The 23,809-nt window shown below is 42.9% G+C and overlaps 1 protein-coding gene across 3 annotated transcripts in view; it reads left to right on the top strand.

Annotated features, from left to right (window-relative positions):
- The first annotated feature begins 4,022 nt into the window (after positions 1–4,022).
- The window catches only part of LOC139403098 (zinc finger protein 638-like), a 43,907-nt gene continuing 24,120 nt past the window's right edge, over positions 4,023–23,809 (top strand). For 2 of the 3 annotated variants that reach the window (XR_011633278.1, XM_071146807.1), the window contains exons 1-2: positions 4,023–4,865; positions 20,673–22,257. Coding sequence is in view for 2 of the 3 variants with exons in the window: in XM_071146807.1 (XP_071002908.1) it covers positions 4,774–4,865; positions 20,673–22,257 (1,677 nt within the window). In the remaining variant the exon portion in view is untranslated. Of the gene's footprint in view, positions 4,866–16,080; positions 16,195–20,672; positions 22,258–23,809 lie in introns of those variants that run through there. The other variant, XM_071146808.1, reaches the window with a different exon arrangement.

The raw sequence follows: 23,809 nt of genomic DNA, 5'->3' as shown, positions 1-23,809 counted from the left end.
CATTTAACAACAATTGTTAAGCTTATGCTATGTATCAAACAACACTCTATTGCTACAGGTCACCACATTAAAACAATCAAAACTATTTATCAAATGAAATAGTACACAAATCCTTCTACATCTTTGCCATGTCTTTGTATGTTTAAACTACAGTTGCAGGCACTAAGAAGTTAGGCTGCGCCACGGTATTGACAGAAGAATTTTAATTCAATGCGTATTTAACTAAATGATTTATCATCTCCTAGCAATAGTGCCCACACCTGTAAGTCTAATGTGTCTCTGTCCCTCTTCGGCATGGCAGCTTTCCCTCTCTGTAGAGGTGCATCAGGGGTGAGACCAGGACACTGAAGATGTTAACAATCACCAAAATGTTGATGACATTGCAGTCGTAGTCAAGACTGGATGAAAAGGTGGCCAAACCAACAACCACCGGGATGGAGCTCGCCAAGATGATCACCAGGTTGGTTAAGATGATCTCAAAAGCTCTCATCTTAAGTGGATCTGTTGTCCTTTGTTTCTTCTGTCCCCCTCTGCCCCCCTCTACCTCTCCTGGACCAGGCTGCTTCAGCACACGCAGGATGAAGAAGCAGCAGAGAGAAATGACGGCCACCCCAAGACAATAGACACCACTGATCACATAACCTGAGGTTTCTTCATAACCAAATAAAGAGATGATAGAACATGAAAAAGTGAGTGACATCACCCAGACCAGGGTTGAACACGCCACCCTGTACCTCCGGAGTCTGTATTTGAGGAAAGCCACAGGTTGGGCCACCGCCAGGTATCTCTCCACACAGATGCAGCTCTGGATCAGGGGCCTGCAGGTCCAGGAGAGGCCATAGAGGAAATAACCAGCCTTCTGCAACATGATGTTCTGGGTGAGGTTGTTGACCACCTCAAAGAAACCCTCCACACAGAATACCAGCTCCACTGCAAACAGGTTAATAGGGAAGACCTGGGTGGGTTTGAGACCTCCAGAGAGACTTCCACTCAGAGAGAGCCAGAGGCACCAGAGCAGGGCTGGTGTCCCCAGGAGGAAGCACATGGACTGGACAGCACCAGTAAGCACAGGCCCAACATAGCCCTTGTTAAGGCAAACATTCCAGCTGAAGTGTGTGTGGTTTCCTGAAGAGGCATTCATCCCTGTGGAACAATATCTGAGCCCACTGAGATATGAGAGAGGGGGGAGATGACAAGTTTCATGACTTTATGTTTTAATATGTTGTTGGCAATGTACTGATGCAATATACTGATGTCAACATACATAAAAAATACTTAGATATACGTAGGTCTACTGTTGTTATGTCAGTCAAAGTTTTGTGCATTGTCTCAGAAAGTCTGAATGACAAAATGAGATGTAAAACGGTTAGCCGAAGGTAACATGTTATAATGCATTATAACCTACCTTAGTTGTGTAAGTAAATCAGAGCTTTCCTTGTGATATTTGTGGTTCTCTCTCCTGCAGAAGGCTGAGTCCAACCTGATGGAAGAAAAAATGCATGAGTGATTTTTGCCTAAGCCACTTGTCCTGTGTTCTTCTTAACAAGACACGTGTTATTTAAATACACACCTGTGGGCGTTCATGTATTGAGCACCGTTGAATGATTAGTTGACAGCAGGTCATTTTATTTGACTAGAAATCCTATCAAAACATATAATGAACAAAACACAGATTAACCAAAAGCCATAAGATGCACGCACCAACACACACACACACACACACACAAACACACACACACAGAGATGCAATTTCAACTCACTCAGTGATTTGCATTTCGCGGCCTGAGCAGAAATGGAAGCATCATCACTCATATCACTCAGCACCTGTCTGTTCCAGCCACAGGTTAACCCAGCCACCTGCAAGGGCTGACTCTGTCACCTTCCATAATCAAAACATATGGACTTCAGACATACACAGTACTAGTCTGTTTGGATTCTGGATCGCTCTGTGATTGCATAGCGAATACAGTGTAGGTTTGTACTTATAGGTCAACCATATGTGATATATTCAATAAAAAAACATACATTCTATGTTTAAACACACATCATTTCTGAAACAAGTGAAATATTTTTATGTCATGTATTTATCATTAAAAAAAGACTCTTTAAAGATAATAGTACAGTGTTAGTACTATGTAGCCTATATAGAAAGTGTTAGTACTATGTAGCCTATATAGAAAGTGTTAGTACTATGTAGCCTATATAGAAAGTCTTAGTACTATGTAGCCTATATAGAAAGTGTTAATGCTATGTAGCCTATATAGAAAGTGTTAGTACTATGTAGCCTATATAGAATGTGTTAATGCTATGTAGCCTATATAGAAAGTGTTAATACTATGTAGCCTATATAGAAAGTGTTAATACTATGTAACATATATAGAAAGTGTTAATACTATGTAACATATATAGAAAGTGTTAATACTATGTAGCCTATATAGAAAGTGTTAATACTATGTAGTCTATATAGAAAGTGTTAATACTATGTAACATATATAGAAAGTGTTAATACTATGTAGCCTATATAGAAAGTGTTAATACTATGTAACATATATAGAAAGTGTTAATACTATGTAGCCTATATAGAAAGTGTTAATACTATGTAACATATATAGAAAGTGTTAATACTATGTAGCCTATATAGAAAGTGTTAATACTATGTAGCCTATATAGAAAGTGTTAATACTATGTAACATATATAGAAAGTGTTAATACTATGTAACATATATAGAAAGTGTTAATACTATGTAACATATATAGAAAGTGTTAATACTATGTAGCCTATATAGAAAGTGTTAATACTATGTAACATATATAGAAAGTGTTAATACTATGTAACATATATAGAAAGTGTTAATACTATGTAGCCTATATAGAAAGTGTTAGTACTATGTAGCCTATATAGAAAGTGTTAATGCTATATAGCCTATATAGAAAGTGTTCATACTATGTAGCCTATATAGAAAGTGTCAATGCTATGTAGCCTATATAGAAAGTGTTAATGCTATATAGCCTATATAGAAAGTGTTCATACTATGTAGCCTATATAGAAAGTGTCAATGCTATGTAGCCTATATAGAAAGTGTTAATGCTATATAGCCTATATAGAAAGTGTTAGTACTATGTAGCCTATATAGAAAGTGTTAGTACTATGTAGCCTATATAGAAAGTGTTAGTACTATGTAGCCTATATAGAAAGTGTTAGTACTATGTAGCCTATATAGAAAGTGTTAGTACTATGTAGCCTATATAGAAAGTGTTAGTACTATGTAGCCTATATAGAAAGTGTTAGTACTATGTAGCCTATGTAGAAAGTGTTAATGTGTGTTGGTAATAGCTTCTACACAGTGAGTGAGGGGAAGACCTTAGCTAGGACATCCATCTCCCTTTCACCCCCTCCCTGTCTCTCAACCCAACACTGTGACAGCTGACTACCCTGAAGAAGCCCCCGTAGCCCCACCTTTCTTCCTCCACATGCCCCTTCCTCCCAATGCCCCGCATCCCACCATCCCACCCCCAGACCAAGGAAGTGCATCATGGCATTCCTCCCCTCACTGGTGTGAGGCCCCCTCTTCCTCCATGCTCTGTCAGCCTGGCCCTGACTGATGCACTTGTACCTCTTACTCAGCTGTCTGGCTGGAAGACGATACTTCACTTTCACATGGTTAAGGTCCCCTAGCCCTCTGCTTGACCTGGAATCCCCTCAACATATCCACATTGGCTGCCCCTTTGTAGCCACCAGTCCAGCAGCGTTTTGTCACATGAGGACATAAAGTGATGGCTATGTGTCTGTGATTATAGAATGAGGATGCAGTAGAGGGTCTGGATTGGTCTGGGCAGGTTCCCTGTACTAAGCTTACACACGGGGTCAGCATTGGGTCTTTATTAGGTTCCATCGAGCTCTGTATCGTATGTATGGTTGTGTCAACAGAGCTACGTAAAACAGCTGGGGGCTGAGAGTGTGAACAGGAGGGAGGGAGGGAGGGAGGGAGGGAGGGAGGGAGGGAGGGACTGGAGAGAGAAACAGAGTGGAGACAGTTGTGGGTGAGGAAACATGGGGCAGAAAGAAGGACTGACAGAAGATGAGCAAACTGAGTGACATAGTGAGGAATGAGAGAGAGGGGGAGAAAGAGGGAGAGGGAGTGAATGAGTGCCAGTGAGAGAGGGACATTAACAAAGAGAGCGAGAGAGCTCAAGCAAGGAAGCGGGACGAACAGCGAACCATGGTCACTTCATCATGAACTGCTTTGGTTGCACATGGATTTTTCTCAACGGAAATGTTGCAGACGGAAATCTCTGTTCTCCAACCATGAACTAACGTTGTTTGTTCTCATTTTACCTCTTTTGTTCTAAATGTCCTCAGAGGCTGGACAATTCAACTACAACAAGATGAACATGTGTTCCCGAATATTCTAATTCTGTCTGAAGACTCTGAAGACTCAAGATTCTGAAGACTCAAGATTCTGAAGACTCAAGATTCTGAAGACTCAGGATTCTGAAGACTCAAGATTCTGAAGACTCAAGATTCTGAAGACAGCTATACGGATTACTGTTACTTTGATCTGCCTGGGTCTACAGCTGTCCTGGATCGGCCTGTAGTCATTATAGACCCGTGTTAACTGGACCTGTCCTGGATCGGCCTGTAGTCAATGTAGACCAGTGTTAACTGGACCTGTCCTGGATCGGCCTGTAGTCATTATAGACAAGTATTAACTGCAGCTTTTCACTGGGATCTGGACCCATTGGTCTGTGAGTACCAGCCAGTCCGGCCAGGAGATGCAGAAGAACAATAAGAAGAACCTGGTCCAGAACATGGGCCAGCAGCAGAGAGCTCTAGCTTGCACAGCCTTGACAAAACCAGGCAACAAGTGAGTCAGGTCAGGGTTCAGGGGTCAGAGGGTATAGTACAGGGGGTGAAGGGTAAGGGGACTCAGGGTCAAATGGGTGAAGTGCATTGTAAAGGGATCTGGGGGGTATGCTGTTTTAGTGCGCTCTATAAATAATGCAGGCATCCGTTTGCTTTAGGTGTGTGTACACGTGTTTGTTGTGGGATGGCATTTGTGCTGAATACCAGCACAGCTTTTTAGATGGTCTTCTATCGTGTTTGTTTGTGGTCTAGAATGAAACACTACCAGTACTACTCTACCTTTATTGTTACCTTTACTACCAATCACAACTGGTACTTGATTCATTTCTGATCCTTGAAAGAATTAAGTTTGCACAGTCGCTAATTCAGCCACAAAATAATTGAGTACAGTGACTTGGCTGACAGCGCCGGGTCGGCGTACTGTGACTCAGCTAGTAATTCTACACTCAATGACTGTGGTAGTGCAACGCTTTAACTCAACTCCTAGTGTAATACTTTGTGGAATTCCTGCTGAATCTTCTATGAAAGTGATCAGGTCAAATTTAGCCCAAACCTTTTGCCATGAAGTGGTGTAAAGTGTTGACGGGGTTTATTACCAACTTTTTAAGTCATTTTTTAATGTACTGCTTTTCTTTTATGTAAGTCTTTTCTTGTTTCTGTTTAGAAATGACAAATACTGTATATATTTATATATATAACATTTAGCATGGCCATGGCTGTCGTAATTGTAATACAAACATTGGGCTGTTTTGAACAGTTGTAGGGTGGTATGTCGTGAACTAGATGTTTTTATTTACTGCAGACAGCTGCGAGCCGAGGAGCAGTCCCCATAGGCTCCAACTTGTCATCGCCCTTTTATTGTCAGTCCGACAGACAGTAAGTTCCTAATGTTGCCCCATCCAACGGCTTAAGTCAGTAAATGCTTAGTGCACAGTCAGAGGCGCATCACATAACAGTAAATGAGACCACTGACAGCCAACCCAGTCAGTCGGTGATGAAGGACAGGGGGGGTAAATAAGTAAGCAGAAAAACAGTTTTAGTACCGTGACCACATTTAATAAAATATCCAGATGTGGGACAACAGGAGGATTTTGCAGGACATTCACAGTTTTGGCCGTGTATGATATTTTCTTTCTTTGACTATTCAGCTAACCATCCTAAAGTCTCATAAGACATATGGTGGTGTGTTTGGTGTGACAGTAACGTTGTACTATGGTTGTGTTATGTAGAATACTAACTCATCGTTATGTGATCTTCCAAGACATTGATTCAGCTTTGATCTAACTTGACTAAATGAGCACCATTGTGAGAAGTGGCTGAGCGACACTCCGGTGTACTCAGGCAGCACTACAGCCCTGGTGTACTCAGGCAGCACTACAGCCCCGGTGTACTCAGGCAGCACTACAGCCCTGCACCGAATGAGCTAATTGAAGCAAAGCTACTCTTTTGCCTCGTGCAACATGTAGTGATGCAGAAACAAGAAACCACATGTGTTTTATGAAAATCTTGCAATATGCGGCCAAGGAAACAATTCTGGTTGGTCTCAGGGAATGTAAAACGGGATCGAGTGAAGTAGCAGTAAATATGAAAGCAACACAAATGTGAAATTACCTTGCAGTCTGATACAGCTATTTGCTTACTTTAGTATCTCTTCATCGGTAGCACACTTTCTGTAAGTAGCATAACTGTCCTCTCCAAGTTTAGCTGGAATTTAGCCCCAAATCGTTTGAGAATTAGTTGATGTTAGGTCTGTGACATTGGCCCAACGTCTGGTCTTGCGCAGAATATCAGATCTCAACCATGACTGGAGAAGTGTTTTACGTCACCAGTACCACATCCTTATCATATACAGTGCATTCGGAAAGTATTCAGACCCCTTGAATTTTCTATATTTTATTATGTTACTATGTTATTCTAAAATTGATTAAATTGCTCCCCATTCAACCTGACAGATCTTGAGAGGGTCTGCCGAGAAGAATCGGAGAAACTCCCGAAATATAGGTGTGGCAAGCTTGTAGCGTCATACCCAAGGATGGGGAGTGTCGCTGCACAGCTATTTTCAAGTCTCTCCAAAGCTGTTCGATTGGGTTCATGTCCGGGCTGGGCCACTCAAGGACATTCAGAGACTTCTCTCAAAGCCATTCCTGCGCTGTCTTGGCTGTGTGCTTAGGGCCGTTGTCCTGTTGGAAGGTGAACCTTTGCCCCAGTCAGGTTCTGACAAAGTACAGATCTCTCTGTACTTTGCTCCGTTCATCTTTCCCTTGATCCTGAGTAGTGTCCCATTTCCTGCCATTAAAAAACATCCCCACAGCATGATGCTGCCCACACTACGCTTCACCATAGAAGGGTGCCAGGTTTCCTCCAGATGTGACGCTTGGCATTCAGGCCAAATAGTTACATCTTGGTTTCATCAGACCAGATAATCTTGTTTCTCATGGTCTGAGAGTCCTTTACCTGCCTTTTGGCAAACTCCAAGCGGGCTGTCATGTGCCTTTTACTGAGGAGTGGCTTCTATCTGGCCACTCTATCATAAACACCTGATTGGTAGAGTGCTGCATAGATGGTTGTCCTTCTGGAAGGTTTTCCCATCTCCACAGAGGAACTCTGGAGCTCTGTCAGAGTGACCATCAGGTTCTTGGTCACTTCCCTGACCAAGGCCTTTATCCCCCTATTGCTCAGTTTGGAAGGGTGGCCAGCTCTAGGAAGTCTTGGTGATTCCAAACTTCTTCCATTTAAGAATACTGGAGGCCACTGTGTTCTTGGGGACATTCAATGCTGCAGAAATGTTTTGGTACCCTTCCCCAGATCGGTGCTTCGACACAATCCTGTCTCGGATGTCTACGGACAATTCTTTTGAACTCATGGCTTAGTTTCTGCTCTTACATGGGACATTATAGAGACAGGTGTGAGCCTTTCCAAATCATGTCCAATGGAATGCATTTACCACAGATGGATTCCAATCAAGTTGTAGAAACATCTCAAGTATGATCAATGGATTCAGGATGCACTTGAGCTAATTTCGAGTCTAATAGCAAAGGGTCTGAATACTTATGTAAATAATGTTTTTCAGTTTTATGTATATATATATATATAATGTCTAAAACCTGTTTTCGCTTTTTCATTATGGGGTATTGTGTGTAGATTGATGAGGAAAGAGAATAATTTAATACATTTTAGAATCAGGCTGTAATGTAACAAAATGTGCAAAAGGGGAAGGGGTCTGAATATTTTCAGAATCTTTACATAAGCACTAAGTGACTGCAAGTGACTGACTGAAATTCTTAAGGAAATCTATAAAAAAAAAATCTAAATGAGTGACGTTTGAATTTGTTGATCAAATGCTGGACAGGATTGCTTGGTTGCGGGACGTGGGACAAAATATGGGACTGTCCCGCACAACTAGGACAACATGTGGTCACTCTATAGAGTTAAGTCTAATTGAGGACGGACCATTTACTATTGTGTTCAAGTCAAAAGTGTTTAACTTTATTTTTTACTATTTTCTACATTGTAGAATAATAATGAAGACATCAAAACTATGAAATAACATATATGTATAGTAGTCACTAAATACCATTTAAACATTAGCAGCATTAGCGAGGTATTAGGGATTGATTCTGGTGTAAAAGTCTCTAAGGACCGCGAGCACAATACTGTAACTCAATAAGACAAAGACTCATGACATCCAATGTATCATCCCATCATCATGGGGTTGAACACTAACGAAGGTTTAAGCTTAAGTAAATCAGCTGTTTAATGTTCTTGGTCCTGTGGGAGGTGGGAGTTGAGTATGCTAAGTTGGAAACGTATGATGCTTCGTCTTGTTCTGGTAGACTCTCTGAGGGGGATATGGGGGGTTAAAGGTTTTACGACTGGCAGCCGCGAGTTTTGTGATTGGCAGCCGCGTTAGCTGCCTGAGTCACTCACAGACACTTGTCAGAGAGCAGTCTCACCTGTCGCATTCCTTTTTTTAAAACCCCTGTCTGGTCTTATTGCTTTGGCCTTGGATTTGTTTGCTACATAAGTGCAATAACATATTCAAGTTTGTAGAGGCCTGTAAGAACAAAGTAGAGTTGATAGGGATTGTCCATGGCTGTGATAGTGACTGTTCTGGCTTGACACGGGTTGGCACTTGACACGTGTTTGCTCTTGACACAACTTGGTGCATGACACAAGTTGGAGCTTGCTGAGCGCTACAATCCACTGTTTTCCTTGCTAACACCCCCTGTGATTCCACTGTTTTCCTTGCTAACACCCCCTGGGTTTCCACTGTTTTCCCTGCTAACACTGTTTTCCCTAATTACACTGTCTCACTTCCCTCCTCTCTGTGTGTGACCCTTTAACCCTCACATTAACCTAGTTCTAGGGCTGTTTCCCTCCTCTCTGTGTGTGACCCTTTAACCCTCACATTAACCTAGTTCTAGGGCTGTTTCCCTCCTCTCTGTGTGTGACCCTTTAACCTTCACATTAACCTAGTTATAGGGCTGTTTCCCTCCTCTCTGTGTGTGACCCTTTAACCCTCACATTAACCTAGTTATAGGGCTCTTTCCCTCCTCTCTGTGTGTGACCCTTTAACCCTCACATTAACCTAGTTATAGGGCTGTTTCCCTCCTCTCTGTGGGTGACCCTTTAATTCTCTCATTAACCTAGTTCTAGGGCTGTTTCCCTCCTCTCTGTGTGTGACCCTTTAACCCTCACATTAACCTAGTTCTAGGGATGTTTCCCTCCTCTCTGTGTGTGACCCTTTAACCCTCACATTAACCTAGTTCTAGGGCTGTTTCCCTCCTCTCTGTGTGTGACCCTTTAATTCTCTCATTAACCTAGTTCTAGGGCTCTTTCCCTCCTCTCTGTGTGTGACCCTTTAACCTTCACATTAACCTAGTTATAGGGCTGTTTCCCTCCTCTCTGTGTGTGACCCTTTAACCCTCACATTAACCTAGTTCTAGGACTTGTAACAGTCTTTAAAACCTGCTTGATTAGAGGTTCAAACAGGGTCTTAAATAAGACAAATGATCAGATCATGACGTGTGGGTGTGATCTTCTCCTAATTTGGCCAATTGTCTATTTCACCGCAGTCAGAATGATCTCTCAGAATGATCTCTCAGAATGATCTCTCAGAATGATCTCAGAATGATCTCTCAGAATGATCTCTCAGAATGATCTCTCAGAATGATCTCTCAGAATGATCTCTCAGAATGATCTCTCAGAAAGATTGTGAAAACACCACAGTAAGTACGTGCATAACCTATACCTCATCAAACTGTGTGGCATTCCACTGACACATCGTGCCACGAGTTGCCGAGGATCTAAAATAAACACTCTAAAAAGGTTGGCCATGTCAGAACTACGCAAGAGAAAACAATAAAATACGTTTATACACATGCAATGTGACAGTCACAGGTGGCCACTGTGGGTCATGGGGGCCATATAAATGTACTTTAACTGCCCACGGCGCTAGAACCCGGCCTGCAGCTTTTCACAACGTTGGGCTTGTGAACTAAAGGTGTAAATCAAAGTGTTTATAACAGTGGCAACACTGTCTTTCAGGCACGTGGTTTGACTGCTTTGTGAGTCAGGGAATCAATTAATAAATGCCCGACAAACACTCGTGCCCCACAAAACATCACAAGGCATTGCCCTTGTTAAAAGGTCAAGACTGGTGACTTTTCTGCCAGGACAAAAGTCACCAGATTAAGAGTGAAATATCCAGATAAACCTTAATTATGGGTGGCCACAGCTGGAATTGAATCCACGACCCATGGCGTTGAAAGTGCCATGCTCTAACGACTGAGCCACAACACCAAACATCTCTTCATTGTTATTACACGTGTGCTGTTGTGCTGCATCCATTGCCTTTGTGCGTAGTTTTACCTAACTGAGACTATTTCAGCCTTCAGTCACTTGAGGAGATTCATATCACACCTCACGATAACTGATCTCATCTGTTGGAAGCAGTTTGAAGGGTCAGTTTATGCCAAGGGGGATCTGAGTGGGGCACTCTAAGTCTGAGTAAGGGTTCTGGGGTCTGCCAAGTAACAGAGGCCGAGAGGACGTCCCTCCTCCCCTATTCCTCTCATTATTCACACAGCCAGACACACTGGACCCATGCTCTGTAGGACAGGGATGGGCAATTCCAGTCCTCGCGGGACGGAGTGGTGTTACACTGTTTCCCCATCCCTAGCAAACACAGCTGATTCAACTAATTCTAAACTGAAGATCCTGATTAGTTGATTATTGAAGTCAGGTGTGTTAGCTGGGGCTGGGGCAAAAGTGTGACACCAATCAGGCCCCTGAAGACTGGAGTTGGCCATCCCTGCTCTAGGACATCGCTTTGAATGTGTCACGCTCAGAGGAAACACAAATATCTGTGTGACTGAAATTAGATGTAACTGAATCTGAATACATCATAAGATGCTTGTCAATGAAACACAGTCTGCATGGCCTTTACGATGCCTACATCCGATGGGACGGCACGTAGGACGGTGTAACTAAATCACATTGTAGATACAGCAGAGAATAAAGTGTCAAAATATGTGATGGTCTATAACAGTGGTTCTTGACTCTAGTCCTCGAATGCCCCCAATAGTAGATGTTTTTCTTGTTGTCCCGGACAAGCACACCTGATTCAACTTGTCAACTAATCATCAGGCCCTCAAGGAGTTGAATCAGGTATGTTTGTCCACAGCGACAACTAAAATGGGTGCTGTTGGGGTTACTCGAGGACTGGAGTTGGGAACCACTGGTCTATAATGTTGTCCCTTAGTAACGGCTTAGCCTATTTTGAGGTGCTTATTAAACACAAGTTACCTATATCCCATTGCCTGTAGGAACATAAAGTCATCAGGTTCTTCTGGGTTTATTTTTATTTGGTGGTGCGCCCCTCTGCACAGAAATGTCACGCCGTGTACCTGACTAGCACAAATTAGCGATGTGCTAGACGGACATGATGGCCACCGTTCATTACCAATGCTCTAGTAGATTGGTTAAAGGGGGAAGGCGATATCATAAATCATTGTATTTGTAAATCACTTGGAACTGGCCGCTGCCCAACAGGCACTACGTAACCTAGTTATTAAGCATCGCATACCATCCATTTATAAAGCCTTAGCTCAGGCACATTTAGCTTAAGGGACACATTGTTTGGGCGTAACAGAATGTTTTTACACAACTGGGAAACTTTGTGTTTCTGTAGGTAGGTTCTGACTGTAGCAGTCTCAGCAGTGACCTCCTTCACCCTTGGGAGCGAGAGGAGTCTTAGGCTGCATCCCGAATAGCACCCTATTCCTTAAATAGTGTACTACTTTTGTCCAGAACCCTGGGGTCATCCCTGTGGGCCCTGGTCAAAAGTAATGCACTGTGTGCAAAAGGCTGCCATTTGCGACGTTGCCTTAGAGTGATCGCCACTAGCCTATGTCCACCACTCTTGGGTCTAAAAATAAGAGGAGTCCTAAATAAGATTTATGTCCTAAGCACTCGTGATGGACACTTGAGAGAGATGGTGTCAGAGAGAGAGAGGGAGAGTGTGAGCTAAATGAACTGCTAGTGAGCGAGAGAGGGAGAGAAGAGAGAGAAAATATGGTTTAGTTGGTGGTTTGTTTTTTCGTTCTCCTCCTTACTACTGGAATTCTGGAGCAAAGTTCAGCACTTAAACCCTATGATCCATTTTAATTGCTACAGTGCGACATTCTCTCATTGAATCTCCATTCTGCATTTCTATTGCCCAGTGATTTGCATGGAGCTGTTGATGGCTCAGCCACTCTGGGATGTTTGAGGGTGTGGAACGGAACGGCTGGCGACGCTGTTAATTTACACCCCCGACTACTGCGTTCCGCTCAATGTCATGAAGACTACACCTGTCATGCATTACTGCCACACTGCAGAGAGGGGTCGGGGTGGGAGACCAACAGGGCAGTTCAGGGGTGTTTCATCCTAACAGTTCAGGGGTGTTAGATTGAGTGATTCATCCAGTCCAATCCCCTTGAGTGTAATAGATATGTTAGCGGTCCTCTAGGCAACAGTGTGGGCAGATTCAGTTCATCTACTGAGGAATATTCATGATGTGCAAACAAAGCTACGTTTCCCTATTGATTGTGTTGTTCCTTGGTTTAACTACAGTATGTTCTGTTGTAGGAGTTGATAGGAGTTGACCTTAACCGCTGGTTCCAGGGTCAGATATGTTCTATCCTAATGAGGATTTAGGCTGGGGACATCTGATCCTAGGTCTGTGTTTAGGGGCCAGTTCAATCTCAAGGTTATGGGCCAGTTCAAACTCAAGGGTAGGGGCCAGTTCAACCTCAAGGTGGATTGCTGAGATACCTCTCTAGCACAGAGGTTTTCAAACCTCTCCTCTGGGACCCCAGTAGTTTCACAATTTAGTTGTACCCCTGAACTCGTTCACCTGATTCACCTATCAAAGGGCTTGATAATTATATAGTTGACAAGTTGAATCATGTGTGTTAGCTTTGGAATACATCAAATACATGGAGCGGCTGGGGGTCCGGAGGAGAGATTTTCTCTAGCATGGAAGTCTGACTTCTGAATTCAGTCGGACTAAATCCTCTCCAGTCCACCACCTGCTCTTAATTAGTCCCACACTGTAGTACTGTATTACACATTAATGATATCACAAGCCAGACTGGAAGCCAATCCATTATGCAGCACTGTTAACACCCAGGCTGTCTTCTGCTGGCTTTGACTGCTGATGATGCAAACCCCATGGGGGGAAGTAAGAAACACCCCATACCACTCTGGTTGTCCCACCTGGGGCATCTGTATCATTTTCCTCCTGTCTGCACCAAATCACTTCAGTGTCTCCTCTCATCGTTCCGAGGTTGATTTTAAACACCACGCACGTGCCTTCACAACCCGACTCCCCCCACAACCCTCCACCTTTGTCCCAGCACCTAGGGTAGGCTTACGACAACAACGACAACCACACACCATGCATCAGCAGTAGTAGTTGGGGCTCTGTAATCTGAGGACGCGTGCGGCTGATATAAGAGAGTGCTGGGTCTACGGAACAAGATGGGCGGTGAGAGTGTACTTGTTAGGGATATTCTGGTAGCAAGAGCACATGATCATCTTATTCAGTTGAGACTGGCGAAATAGAGATATGTTATTTTCTCAGTGTGGTTAGTCATGAGGTTTGATTAACAATTTGATTTGATTATTATATAAATGCACTACGCCACAGAAATACCCTGGACATAAAAAAAAGGTAGGTCCCTATTTTATTTGAAATCGTAGTCACACGGTTTATGGAATGCCTGGAGGATTTACAGGCATGTTCTGTCCCCCCCCCAACAATAACCATATTATTACCTGTGACAGTAACATGTCACATGCATCACCATCATCATCTTCTTCTTTTCCCTTAGAATGGGAAAGTAACTGAACACACCCTCCACTGTCATGGACGGACAGTAGTCACTGGCTTGTCTTCACATGCTCATGCAGCACGCCTAGCAACAGCATACATCCTGCCATCTTGTGATATGGTTGGTATTTGTTTTGTACACATACAAGATGGCATACGTACATCTCCATGAGCTAATGCTGCCTGCCCATGATCCGTGTATCTCCCTGCCTACGTTTGCTAGCCGTCCCGTCCATTCCTTACCCTATCCTGTCAACATTGTAAGCACTTGTTTATCCATTCAGACAGGTGTTTGAATAATGTGCATCTCTGTCCAATAAAAAATGATTGTCATGAGGCTGAGGGGTGAGGCGCGGGGCTAAGGGGTAAATTTACGACAGCCAAATGTATCTTCACCTCATTGATCATGAAACATGAGTGACTCCAAAGAAATCTGCGAACAGGTGTGGTGGCGAGGGGTAGGGGCCCTGGGGCGGTGGCGAGGGATAGGGGGGAGATAAGAGAGAAAGAAAGGGAGGAGTGGAGTAAGAGAGAGAGAGAGAGAGATGGGACACAGCAAGGGAGTCAGGCAGGTTGGGTGATGGGAATTTGCATGATGAAGAAAAAATATATATAATCTGACTCAGAGTTCAGAGGTGAGGTGGATTCCAATGGCAGGGGTTGTGTGTTTTTCATCCCCACGACATGTCTCCAAATCTAGCATCGGCCGCCGTGGGGTACGGGGGACATTGCCCACAGGTGCACTTTGGTGACGCAAACAGCAACCAGTTATGACAGGAAATATGATTGAGAGGCAAGTCATTCGGACCCCCACCACCACCAAACCCACTGAGAGAGATAGCGCATACAGTACATAATGTTGTCAGATAGTTCATCCCCATATCGATTACCAGGCCGGCATGGATGGATCATGTGTTACTGTGTCTGTTTTTAAATGTTTCTGGTATCGAATACATCGCTTGGATCAGATGTCTGTGGCATGTTTAAACACACCGGCACGCTGTCTCTCATTCCTTCTCTCTCTCGTCCCCCCTTCTCTCCATCATTCCCTCTGTCTCTCAAACGTACAGCTTCTGTCTCTCATAAACACATGCACACACACACACAAAACGCCCATTCTGCCGGACCTAGGCCTATATCTCACAAACACACTATTTCTCTTTCTCACACGTACACAGCCTCTGTCTATCAGTGTGTGTATGACAGCAGTTTAATATGACCCAGGAGGAATGAAGGCAGCTGCCGTTACAAGCCTGATAATTTGTCAAGTGACGAGCTAATGAGAGGGTCATGGGAGCTTTGGCCACAGACACACCGGAATGTTGGGAACAGCCATTCACAGGACACAGTCAATTCCATACAACTTTATTTAGTCTCATCAGTAGTGACTTTAAAAATCTATTTAGACATGTTTGCATTGTTAAGAGAAAGAGTGTTGAGGTTGATGCAGTCTCAAATCCTAATTTAGCCTCATCCCGAATGTATGTACTGTTTTGAAAAAATTAAAGTGTACAGTACATGACACTAACATAACAGTAGGTATCTAATAGCAAAAGTTGCCCATAACAAATGTCTGATATCTCAATATTGACCAAATATGCAATCTGTCAAAATTTCACAAAACAATTGCAAATAGGAGCACTAAATAACTTATGCTGGTAGAGTGGTAGAAACGTTGTTTGTAGTTTACATAAGTTATAGCGATGAATAAACTATAATTTACACATTTTGACAGAAAAGAAGATACTGTATGTGTGCCGTTCGACTTTTCTAAACAGAAAAGTCGCAATAAGATTCGATTTAATCATTGGTTCTGCTCTCGATTAGTCAGCCTGTTTTCATTGTAGGGCTTTTTGCGCAAGCGGTTATATCCTTCTTCACAGGGAAGAGAAGAGCCGATTTCAGCAGGTCCCACGAAGACAAACAAAGAACCACACCCGGTATTGTATGACAGGTAGCTATGTCTAAACAGATTATTTTCAAAAATAGCATCTTCACGGATATTAATCACCGTTCGTTCGGGGATAAAATACCATTCATGCTTCTTCCTTCTGCTACTGGGATCGCAGCAAAAAAACAAAATGGCTTTACAATGCAGCTAGCTAGCTAACCTAACGTTAGGCCTGGAAAGCTGCATTTATTCGGACACTGCAGCTAGTCAATGTGGAACGTGTTTATCCGCAAACATATGTTATAAAACGACAGGAATGTATTTGAACGAGTGCACAGCTGGTTGGTACTATCCGATAAAATGGGCATTACAGGAGCTTGCTGATTAGGTTAGCTAGCTAACTAACTTAGCATTGTAACTAACTGTCCTCATTTCAACTGGTTAGCATCAGAGCGAATCAATGCGTTTGTAATTAAGCGGCATTTGACATCTTGTGCAGTATGTATATAATGTATATGCTAACTTTACAGTACAGTTAGAGAAAGTCGTGTTTATATTAGCGATCTAACTCATGTAAATGAATAACCGGCCACCTACAGCTATGTTGCTAGTAGCCCAATAATGGACTAGAAGCTAATAGTGCAAGGGCCTTACCGTTACATGTTCTATTTAGAGGCGAATTGGCTGTCAGACAAATAATCAATCTAAATGTGAATCGATTTTAAATTGCGGTATGGTTCTAGAAATATAAAGCTTTCTACTTTCATATCACATCAAAACAATTTCACAAATGGAAAATATAAAGTTACTGTTTTAAAGATCGTCTTTGGGCAAAAATAACGTAATTCAAACGGTATAACTGATCAATGCACCATCATACCAGGTCATTAAATGCTTAAAAATAAAATAGGATTAATACGATATTTGACCAAAGTGCCATTTCTCCAAAAACAAATCTTTTGAAATGACGTCAACACATGTAGTTACTGGCTAACGAACAAGCTACGTTGGTTTCGGCGCGCATGACCAGAATGACGCATAACTAACCACCAAAGGCACACCCCGTTTCTCTTTTGAACATTGAGAAAGGGGCGGAGTTGGACCGGGTTAACGCAGTTGCAGCTGATAGTATCTTTATGTGACAACAGGTTTGTGGCGTCCGTCTTCTGTTAATACTCAGGTGTTCGGAGATGCAGATAGCTAATTAGCACAGAGTTGACTCTGGCGTTTTCCGTAAACAAGCACTGTAATATGGCAGACTCTGATGATAGTATATCTTGTAATTGAGAAGTCCATCATCATCCTGCACAGATTTAATACACAGGTCAAGCAAGCTTGTGTGGATATTAGCGATGGGTTAGTTAGAAGCTAATCTGGGTTGGCATCATACATCAGTCTCAAAGAGCAGAATATATACATAAGAAAGGACAAGTGTATATAGGATTCTGTTCAAATTACAATGAGTGCAGTAACTAGGAACATATTCCATTGATAGAGGCTAACGACCTTTAAGGCCTATTGATGACAGCAATGGAGGATGGTGGGTTGAGCTATAGGAGGACGGGCTCATAGTAATGGCGGGAATGGAATAAATGCAACAATATCAAGCACAAACGAATGGAAACCACGTTTGACTGTTCCATTTAATTCCAGCCATTACAATGAGTGTCCTCCTATAGCTCCTCCCACCAGCCTCTACTGGATGATCATATGTCTGGCCATACTAGCCCAGTATCTTCCATATCAAGAGAAATAATAAAAATAAAACATTAAATTACTACACAGCTTTATAGGGTTAAGGCGTCAGCATGCTTCAGTTCGACTGGCGCCTATGCAAACCGAACGAGTGTTCTCACATACTCCCTTAAAATACCTTCTCTTTAAAAATTTGAAAAGGGCAGCAATAGCACTTTGAAACTCCGGAGCCAGTATACACTTCCTCTAAATAGTAAGAATTAATCTAAGATAATTCAAGAATTCGGTCATTAATTGTGATGTTTTTGCAGAGGAGATCTTAGTCGCCCAATTTTTACATCTAACTAAGATGTGGTGCAGTATTTCTTAATGAAAAAATGTGTGTGAAAATGAGCAGTCTCTCATTGAATGACAACAAAGACTTTATTGAAAAATCCCTGCTGTTGACCAGGCACAGATGAAAGGGGCGTAGACTGGCTACTACTGACTTCGGCTTGCCTCGAGAGAAAAATGTCTGTGCCCGAACAACCAAAGAAAACTTTACTGAAGTTCAAAACTAACGAAACGTCACAATGTCATCGTAATACATGCACAAACCCTTCTGAACTGTTTCGGCTGAGAAGCATGCGGACGCCATTATAATTGAATTGGTCTGTCATCTGAAAACGATGTTATAAAATACTGCTGTTTGGGCTTCTATTGAATTTATGTATAATCAGTTTTCCCTTAATATTGTTGTTTCAGGTCAACATCATAGCAAATTATACATATATTTGAATACAAGCAAGAATCAAGATTACATAAAACATAACATAAGCAACAGAAAACAAAAGTGACAGGGCTGGTTGGTATACCGTATTTTACATTATAAACTGAGTGGTTCGAGCCCTGAATGTTGATTGGATGACAGCTGTGGTATATCACACTGTATACAACGAGTATGGCAAAACATATATATTATTTTGGTAAACAGTTTATAATAGCAATAAGGCATGTCTGGGGTTTGTGGTATATGGCCAATATACCATGGCTAAGGCCTGTATCCAGTCATTCCGCATTATGTCGTGATTAAGGACAGTCGTTAGCTGTGGTATATTGGCCATATACCACACCTCCTCTTCCCTTATTGCTCAAATATACCGGTATTTGGTGTTCGGACCGGTTTGGGTTTTTACTTTACCTTCTATAACGGTATTTGAATGTTTGGTTTGTTAAATCTGATATGCCATGTGTAATGTCCATTTTTATAGTTTACTCCACTACTTGAGTCATCTCTTTCCACTCTCTTTCTGTGCTGCTTTCCACACATACCTAGCCCCGTTAGCTAATAAATGTACTGAGTCAGAGAAAATTGAACTAGCTATACAGCCTGATAATACCAGTGATGGTGTAGACCTAAATCAGAATGTTTGTGCAACATTTATCTTCTAAATCAGAGGGATACGTGAAGCCTGAGTATGTTCGCTACATGCAATAGCTAAGAGAACATTACGTGTAGCCAAAGATTATAGGGACCCCTAAGAAACACTTACCAACACTTTGGTTGCTACCCTGTCTCTATGGCATTTTTGTTCATTTTCATGTCAACCAGCACTGTATTCAAAGTGTCCGCTATTATATTCTAACTATGGAATTAGAATAATACATTTCCATGATTCCAACAGTTCACCGAAGTGAACATTTGGTTTAGGTCCACTCAGTCCCTTACGGGGGGCAAGGTAAATGCCAAGAAATACACAGCCATTCTGAGTGAGTGATCACCGTCAACCTATGGTGAAGAATTTCTATCCTGATGGGAGTGGTCTCTTCCAAGATGACTATGTCCCCATCCACATGGCACGAGTGGTCACTAAATGGTTTGTTGAATGAAAACGATGTAAACCATATGCTATGGCCATCTGTCACCAGATCTTAACCCAGTTCTACACCACCATCAACAAATCACCAAATTATGGAATTTATTGTGTTAGAATGGTGTTGCATCCCTCCAGTAGAGTTCCAGACACTTGTAGAATCTGCCAAGGCGCATTGAAGCTGTTCTGACGGCTCGTGGTGGTCCAACGCCCTATTAAGACACTTTATGTTGGCATTTACTTTATTTTGACAGTTACCTGTACATTACATAATTACTTTTTTTTTTACATTAACAAAAATAAACATTCTTTCTTATTACCCATGACATTTCTCAGGGTATCTGCAAGATTAGGGGAAAGATATCATGAAGGGGTCCCATATTTCCCCCACCTTTGTTCTGAAGTATGGAATTTGTTTTCTCCAGTGGCAGCCTTTCAAATATCTCACAATACCACTGATTTTTATAGTAGGTTGCTGGTCTTTTATCCAACTCAGATTGAGTTGTGTAAGTAAGTAATGGTCTGTTTTCTGTGACACCTGATGCAAGTAGCAATGGGTCCATTCTTCTAGGACATCTTAACATGCCCATTAGCTCAGTTTAGTTTTTCTCCCAGAAAATTGTTAGTGGTGGGTAGGTCCAAAACAAGTGCCATTGGGTACGTTTCATTGTTGTACTTATTTTTGTACTTACACATGTTATTCTTTTATTGGCCTTTGTATCAAATTGATGGTAAGTCTAATGGTGTTGAATAGTTAACATTTCTTTGCTTTTCCACCCTGTAAAAGAGCATGACTGCAAGATGTTTAAGAGAAGATGACGGAATTTTCCCCCTCCTCAATTTAAAAGGAAACAAAAACGGTGAAATCATAGACATTTCTCACTCCACAGGGACCCCCTCCTGTAAGAATACCAATAAGAAGAAATAATTCAAGCAAATCAAAATTGAGGAGGCCCAGCATCTATAATCCTGTTTCTGCTTTCCACCTCTCAGCTTCGCGTTGCTCACAGAAAGTCCATCCCAGCTCTACCCTCTATCAGCTTGGGCAGATAGGGCAGCCAGTGCCTTCGGTACCATAGGCCGGGGAACCCCGTTCCTCTTCGGACCGTCCGCGGCTATCCGCCTGGCCCAGATCGAAGCCCAGCTAGCCCTGCACCAACTGAGCATCATCGCCGCTGCCAGTAACCACGGCAACCAGCAACGGGCCCTGCTCAACCTTCTCCAGCAAGCAGCTGCCAACAACATCGCTCAGCCGCTTGCTCCCGTCATGTACCAGCCTCAGCAACAGGGGGCACCCTTCAACAGGCCCAGGAACATGCCATACCATCAACAACAACCGGGTCACTCTACGGGCAGCAACAACATGGCCCAGATGAACAGCTACCAGGCGGGTCACTTCCCGCCGCAAACACGGCTACCCGAGGAGCTGGAGTCAGCGATCTCTGTCCGTGTTCAGGGTGGGAGGGACGAGGACCACCGACTACTCAACCAGAATACCCAGATCTCCCGGCAGCACTGTGTAGATCCCCGTCTGCTCGGGGACGGTCGGGGTGGGAGTTCAGAGACTGCCTATTCTAACAGCAACAACCTTGTTTCGCTCTCCTGCGATGACCAGCAGAATCAGATGCAAGATGTGGACTGGTCCAACTACCAGACTCCCAGTAAACTCTTTGGTCTCAATCAGCAGCAGCACCTCCAGCAATCCTCCCACTCTCATGCTAACCCCAATAGCGGGCATTCAGGAGGGGGCATGCAAAGCTGGAATGCTCCTGTTCCTCCACCGGCTCGTCCACAGGGTGGAAACATGCAGGGTCTGTACGTACCCGAGAGCGCAGGCAGTATCCTGGCCGGCTTCGGTTTGTCAAACGATGACCTGGAGGTTCTCAGCCACTACCCTGATGACCAACTAACTCCAGACACTCTGCCCTTCATCCTACGTGACATACAGATACACAAAACAAACAGAAACACAGGCCCTCCTGCGTTCTCTCAAACTCTCCCTGCTATTCCTAACCTGCCGCCACCGCTGCGTCTTTCTCCCCCACAGCGGCATCCTGCACATTCATGTACGACCAACATCCCAACTTTTCTGAGTGTGACGCAAACGGCGGGCAAAGTTATCGACTACGGCCATGCGAGTAGGGCGGCGGAAGAGGGTAGGGACTCTTACAAACGCGAGCTACCGTCCAAGGAGAGAGCGACTAAACCAGAGTCCACCGGTTCGTCTTTGAAACGTAAAGCTGAATCCCCAAGGCGGCACGACGACTCTTCCGACTCAAAGAAAGACAAAGACTACAGGAGGCGTGCTCCAATCCCCGACACTCACAAGCACAAAAGAACGCCCGTCAGAGAGCCGCCATCGAGATCTCGGTCAGAGCGCGAAGGGTCCAGATCAAGGCCACAGTTTGAAGCCAGGAGTGAGTCGTCAAAATCAACCAGACCCTCCGGTGCCAAACGCAGCTCTAGCGCAACCATGAGGCTCCCAACACCCACCATGATAGGTGATTTCTCGGCGGACCCTCCGAAGGTGTACCCCCACACCTGCTCCCTGTGCGACATGCAATGTGAACGGGCTAAGGTGAGTACCGTACCTGTACCGCACACGTTGTTCGCCAAGCAGAGATTTTGTTTTTGTTAAACGGATACTTCAGGATTTTGGAGTCTGATGAACTCGTGGATACCATTTGTTGTCTCTGCGTCCAGTTAGGACGTTGCTAATTAGCGTCAGCGCAATAACTGGAAGTCTTTGGCAACTGCTAGCATGCTAGTAGATACCATAGACTTCCAGTTGTTGTGCTGATGCTAGTTGGCTTTGGCTCGCCAATCTACTTCTAACTTCCATCATTCTGGATACAGAGAAATGGTATCAATGAGTCCCTCTGGTTCTGGGGAAGTAGATAAAGGGCTTCATTGCCAAAATCACAAAGTATCCCTTTAAGCTTTTATAAAGGCCCAATGCAGTTAAAGGAAAAATCCACTCAAACTATATTTTGGAATTTGTTTCCATTAGTCCACTGTTGATACAGTACCACAGCGTTTTGAATGTCAGCAGTCAAGTTTTCAAGATATTGGACTTTCAAGAAGCAAAGTGTCACTTGCCACATTGTCATGATGATGCAAAACCTTTTGGGACTATCAACAATGGACTAATGAAGAAAGGAGAAAAAGAGTTGTGGGTTGGATTTTTCCTTTAAACACCATAACCACTTTTACATACACACCAGGCATAAAACACAGTGAAATACATCACATATTTGATTCTACTTACAAAAGTAAACATATTTTAAGCAATGGTTTAACAGTTCAGATTCACATAAACAGTTTGTACGTTTGGTGAGCTTACGCCGATTGAAGCACCAGGTTTTCTGTACAATCTTTCATTTTATTTGGACATATAAATACCTTAATTGGCATTCCAGCAGTGATCTGTTGTTGTGCTAGCACCAGCTGAGCGAGCCTCTGTCTTTAGCGAGAGTGAAGTGAATTCAGAACAACAATGTATGCATCTTTAAAAATAGTTTTCACATACAAACTTTATATGTCCGAAATCAGAATCAAATATGCTTCCCAAAAATAACATGGTCACTGTGGGAGAATGTATATTTTGATTGGCAATTTTCTGCATTTGTCAGTGCATCAGGTAGCCTGATTCCAGATGTGCCCATGTAAACAGCACTATTAAGGAAATCGTTCTTCTTGCAAAGCATGGAAACGTTTTTATTAAACTACTTTATTGATCTGACTATCCACAATAATCGCATTATTGTGTGCATCTAACCGTACACGGTGTCTTCTCCTTTCAAACCGTTCTTTTGTAAATCCATATATGGTTGGTGTTACTGTTGAGTTGCTCAACAATTAAAAACAACTAAACACTAAAGGATAAAAAAAACACAAAAACATTTGCTCCTGAAAAAGTAGCCTGACCCTTACTCTGCTAATGACGAAGATGAAGAAGATGAAGATTACAGAAGACATGGATATAACTGCAAAAGCTGAATCGTATTTGTGGTGAAGAGGACTAACTTTACCCAGTATTCACTCTTCTGCAGTGTACAAAAAACATTATCAATGCTGTTTTAATACAAGAAACACCATTATTGCAATTTACATTTTGTTTACAGGTTGTT

Source organism: Oncorhynchus clarkii, unplaced genomic scaffold (assembly GCF_045791955.1).
Source record: "Oncorhynchus clarkii lewisi isolate Uvic-CL-2024 unplaced genomic scaffold, UVic_Ocla_1.0 unplaced_contig_5339_pilon_pilon, whole genome shotgun sequence".
NCBI lineage: Eukaryota > Metazoa > Chordata > Actinopteri > Salmoniformes > Salmonidae > Oncorhynchus > Oncorhynchus clarkii.
The sequence above is the reverse complement of the archived record's forward strand: the minus strand, read 5'-3'. Positions and strand labels throughout refer to the sequence as shown.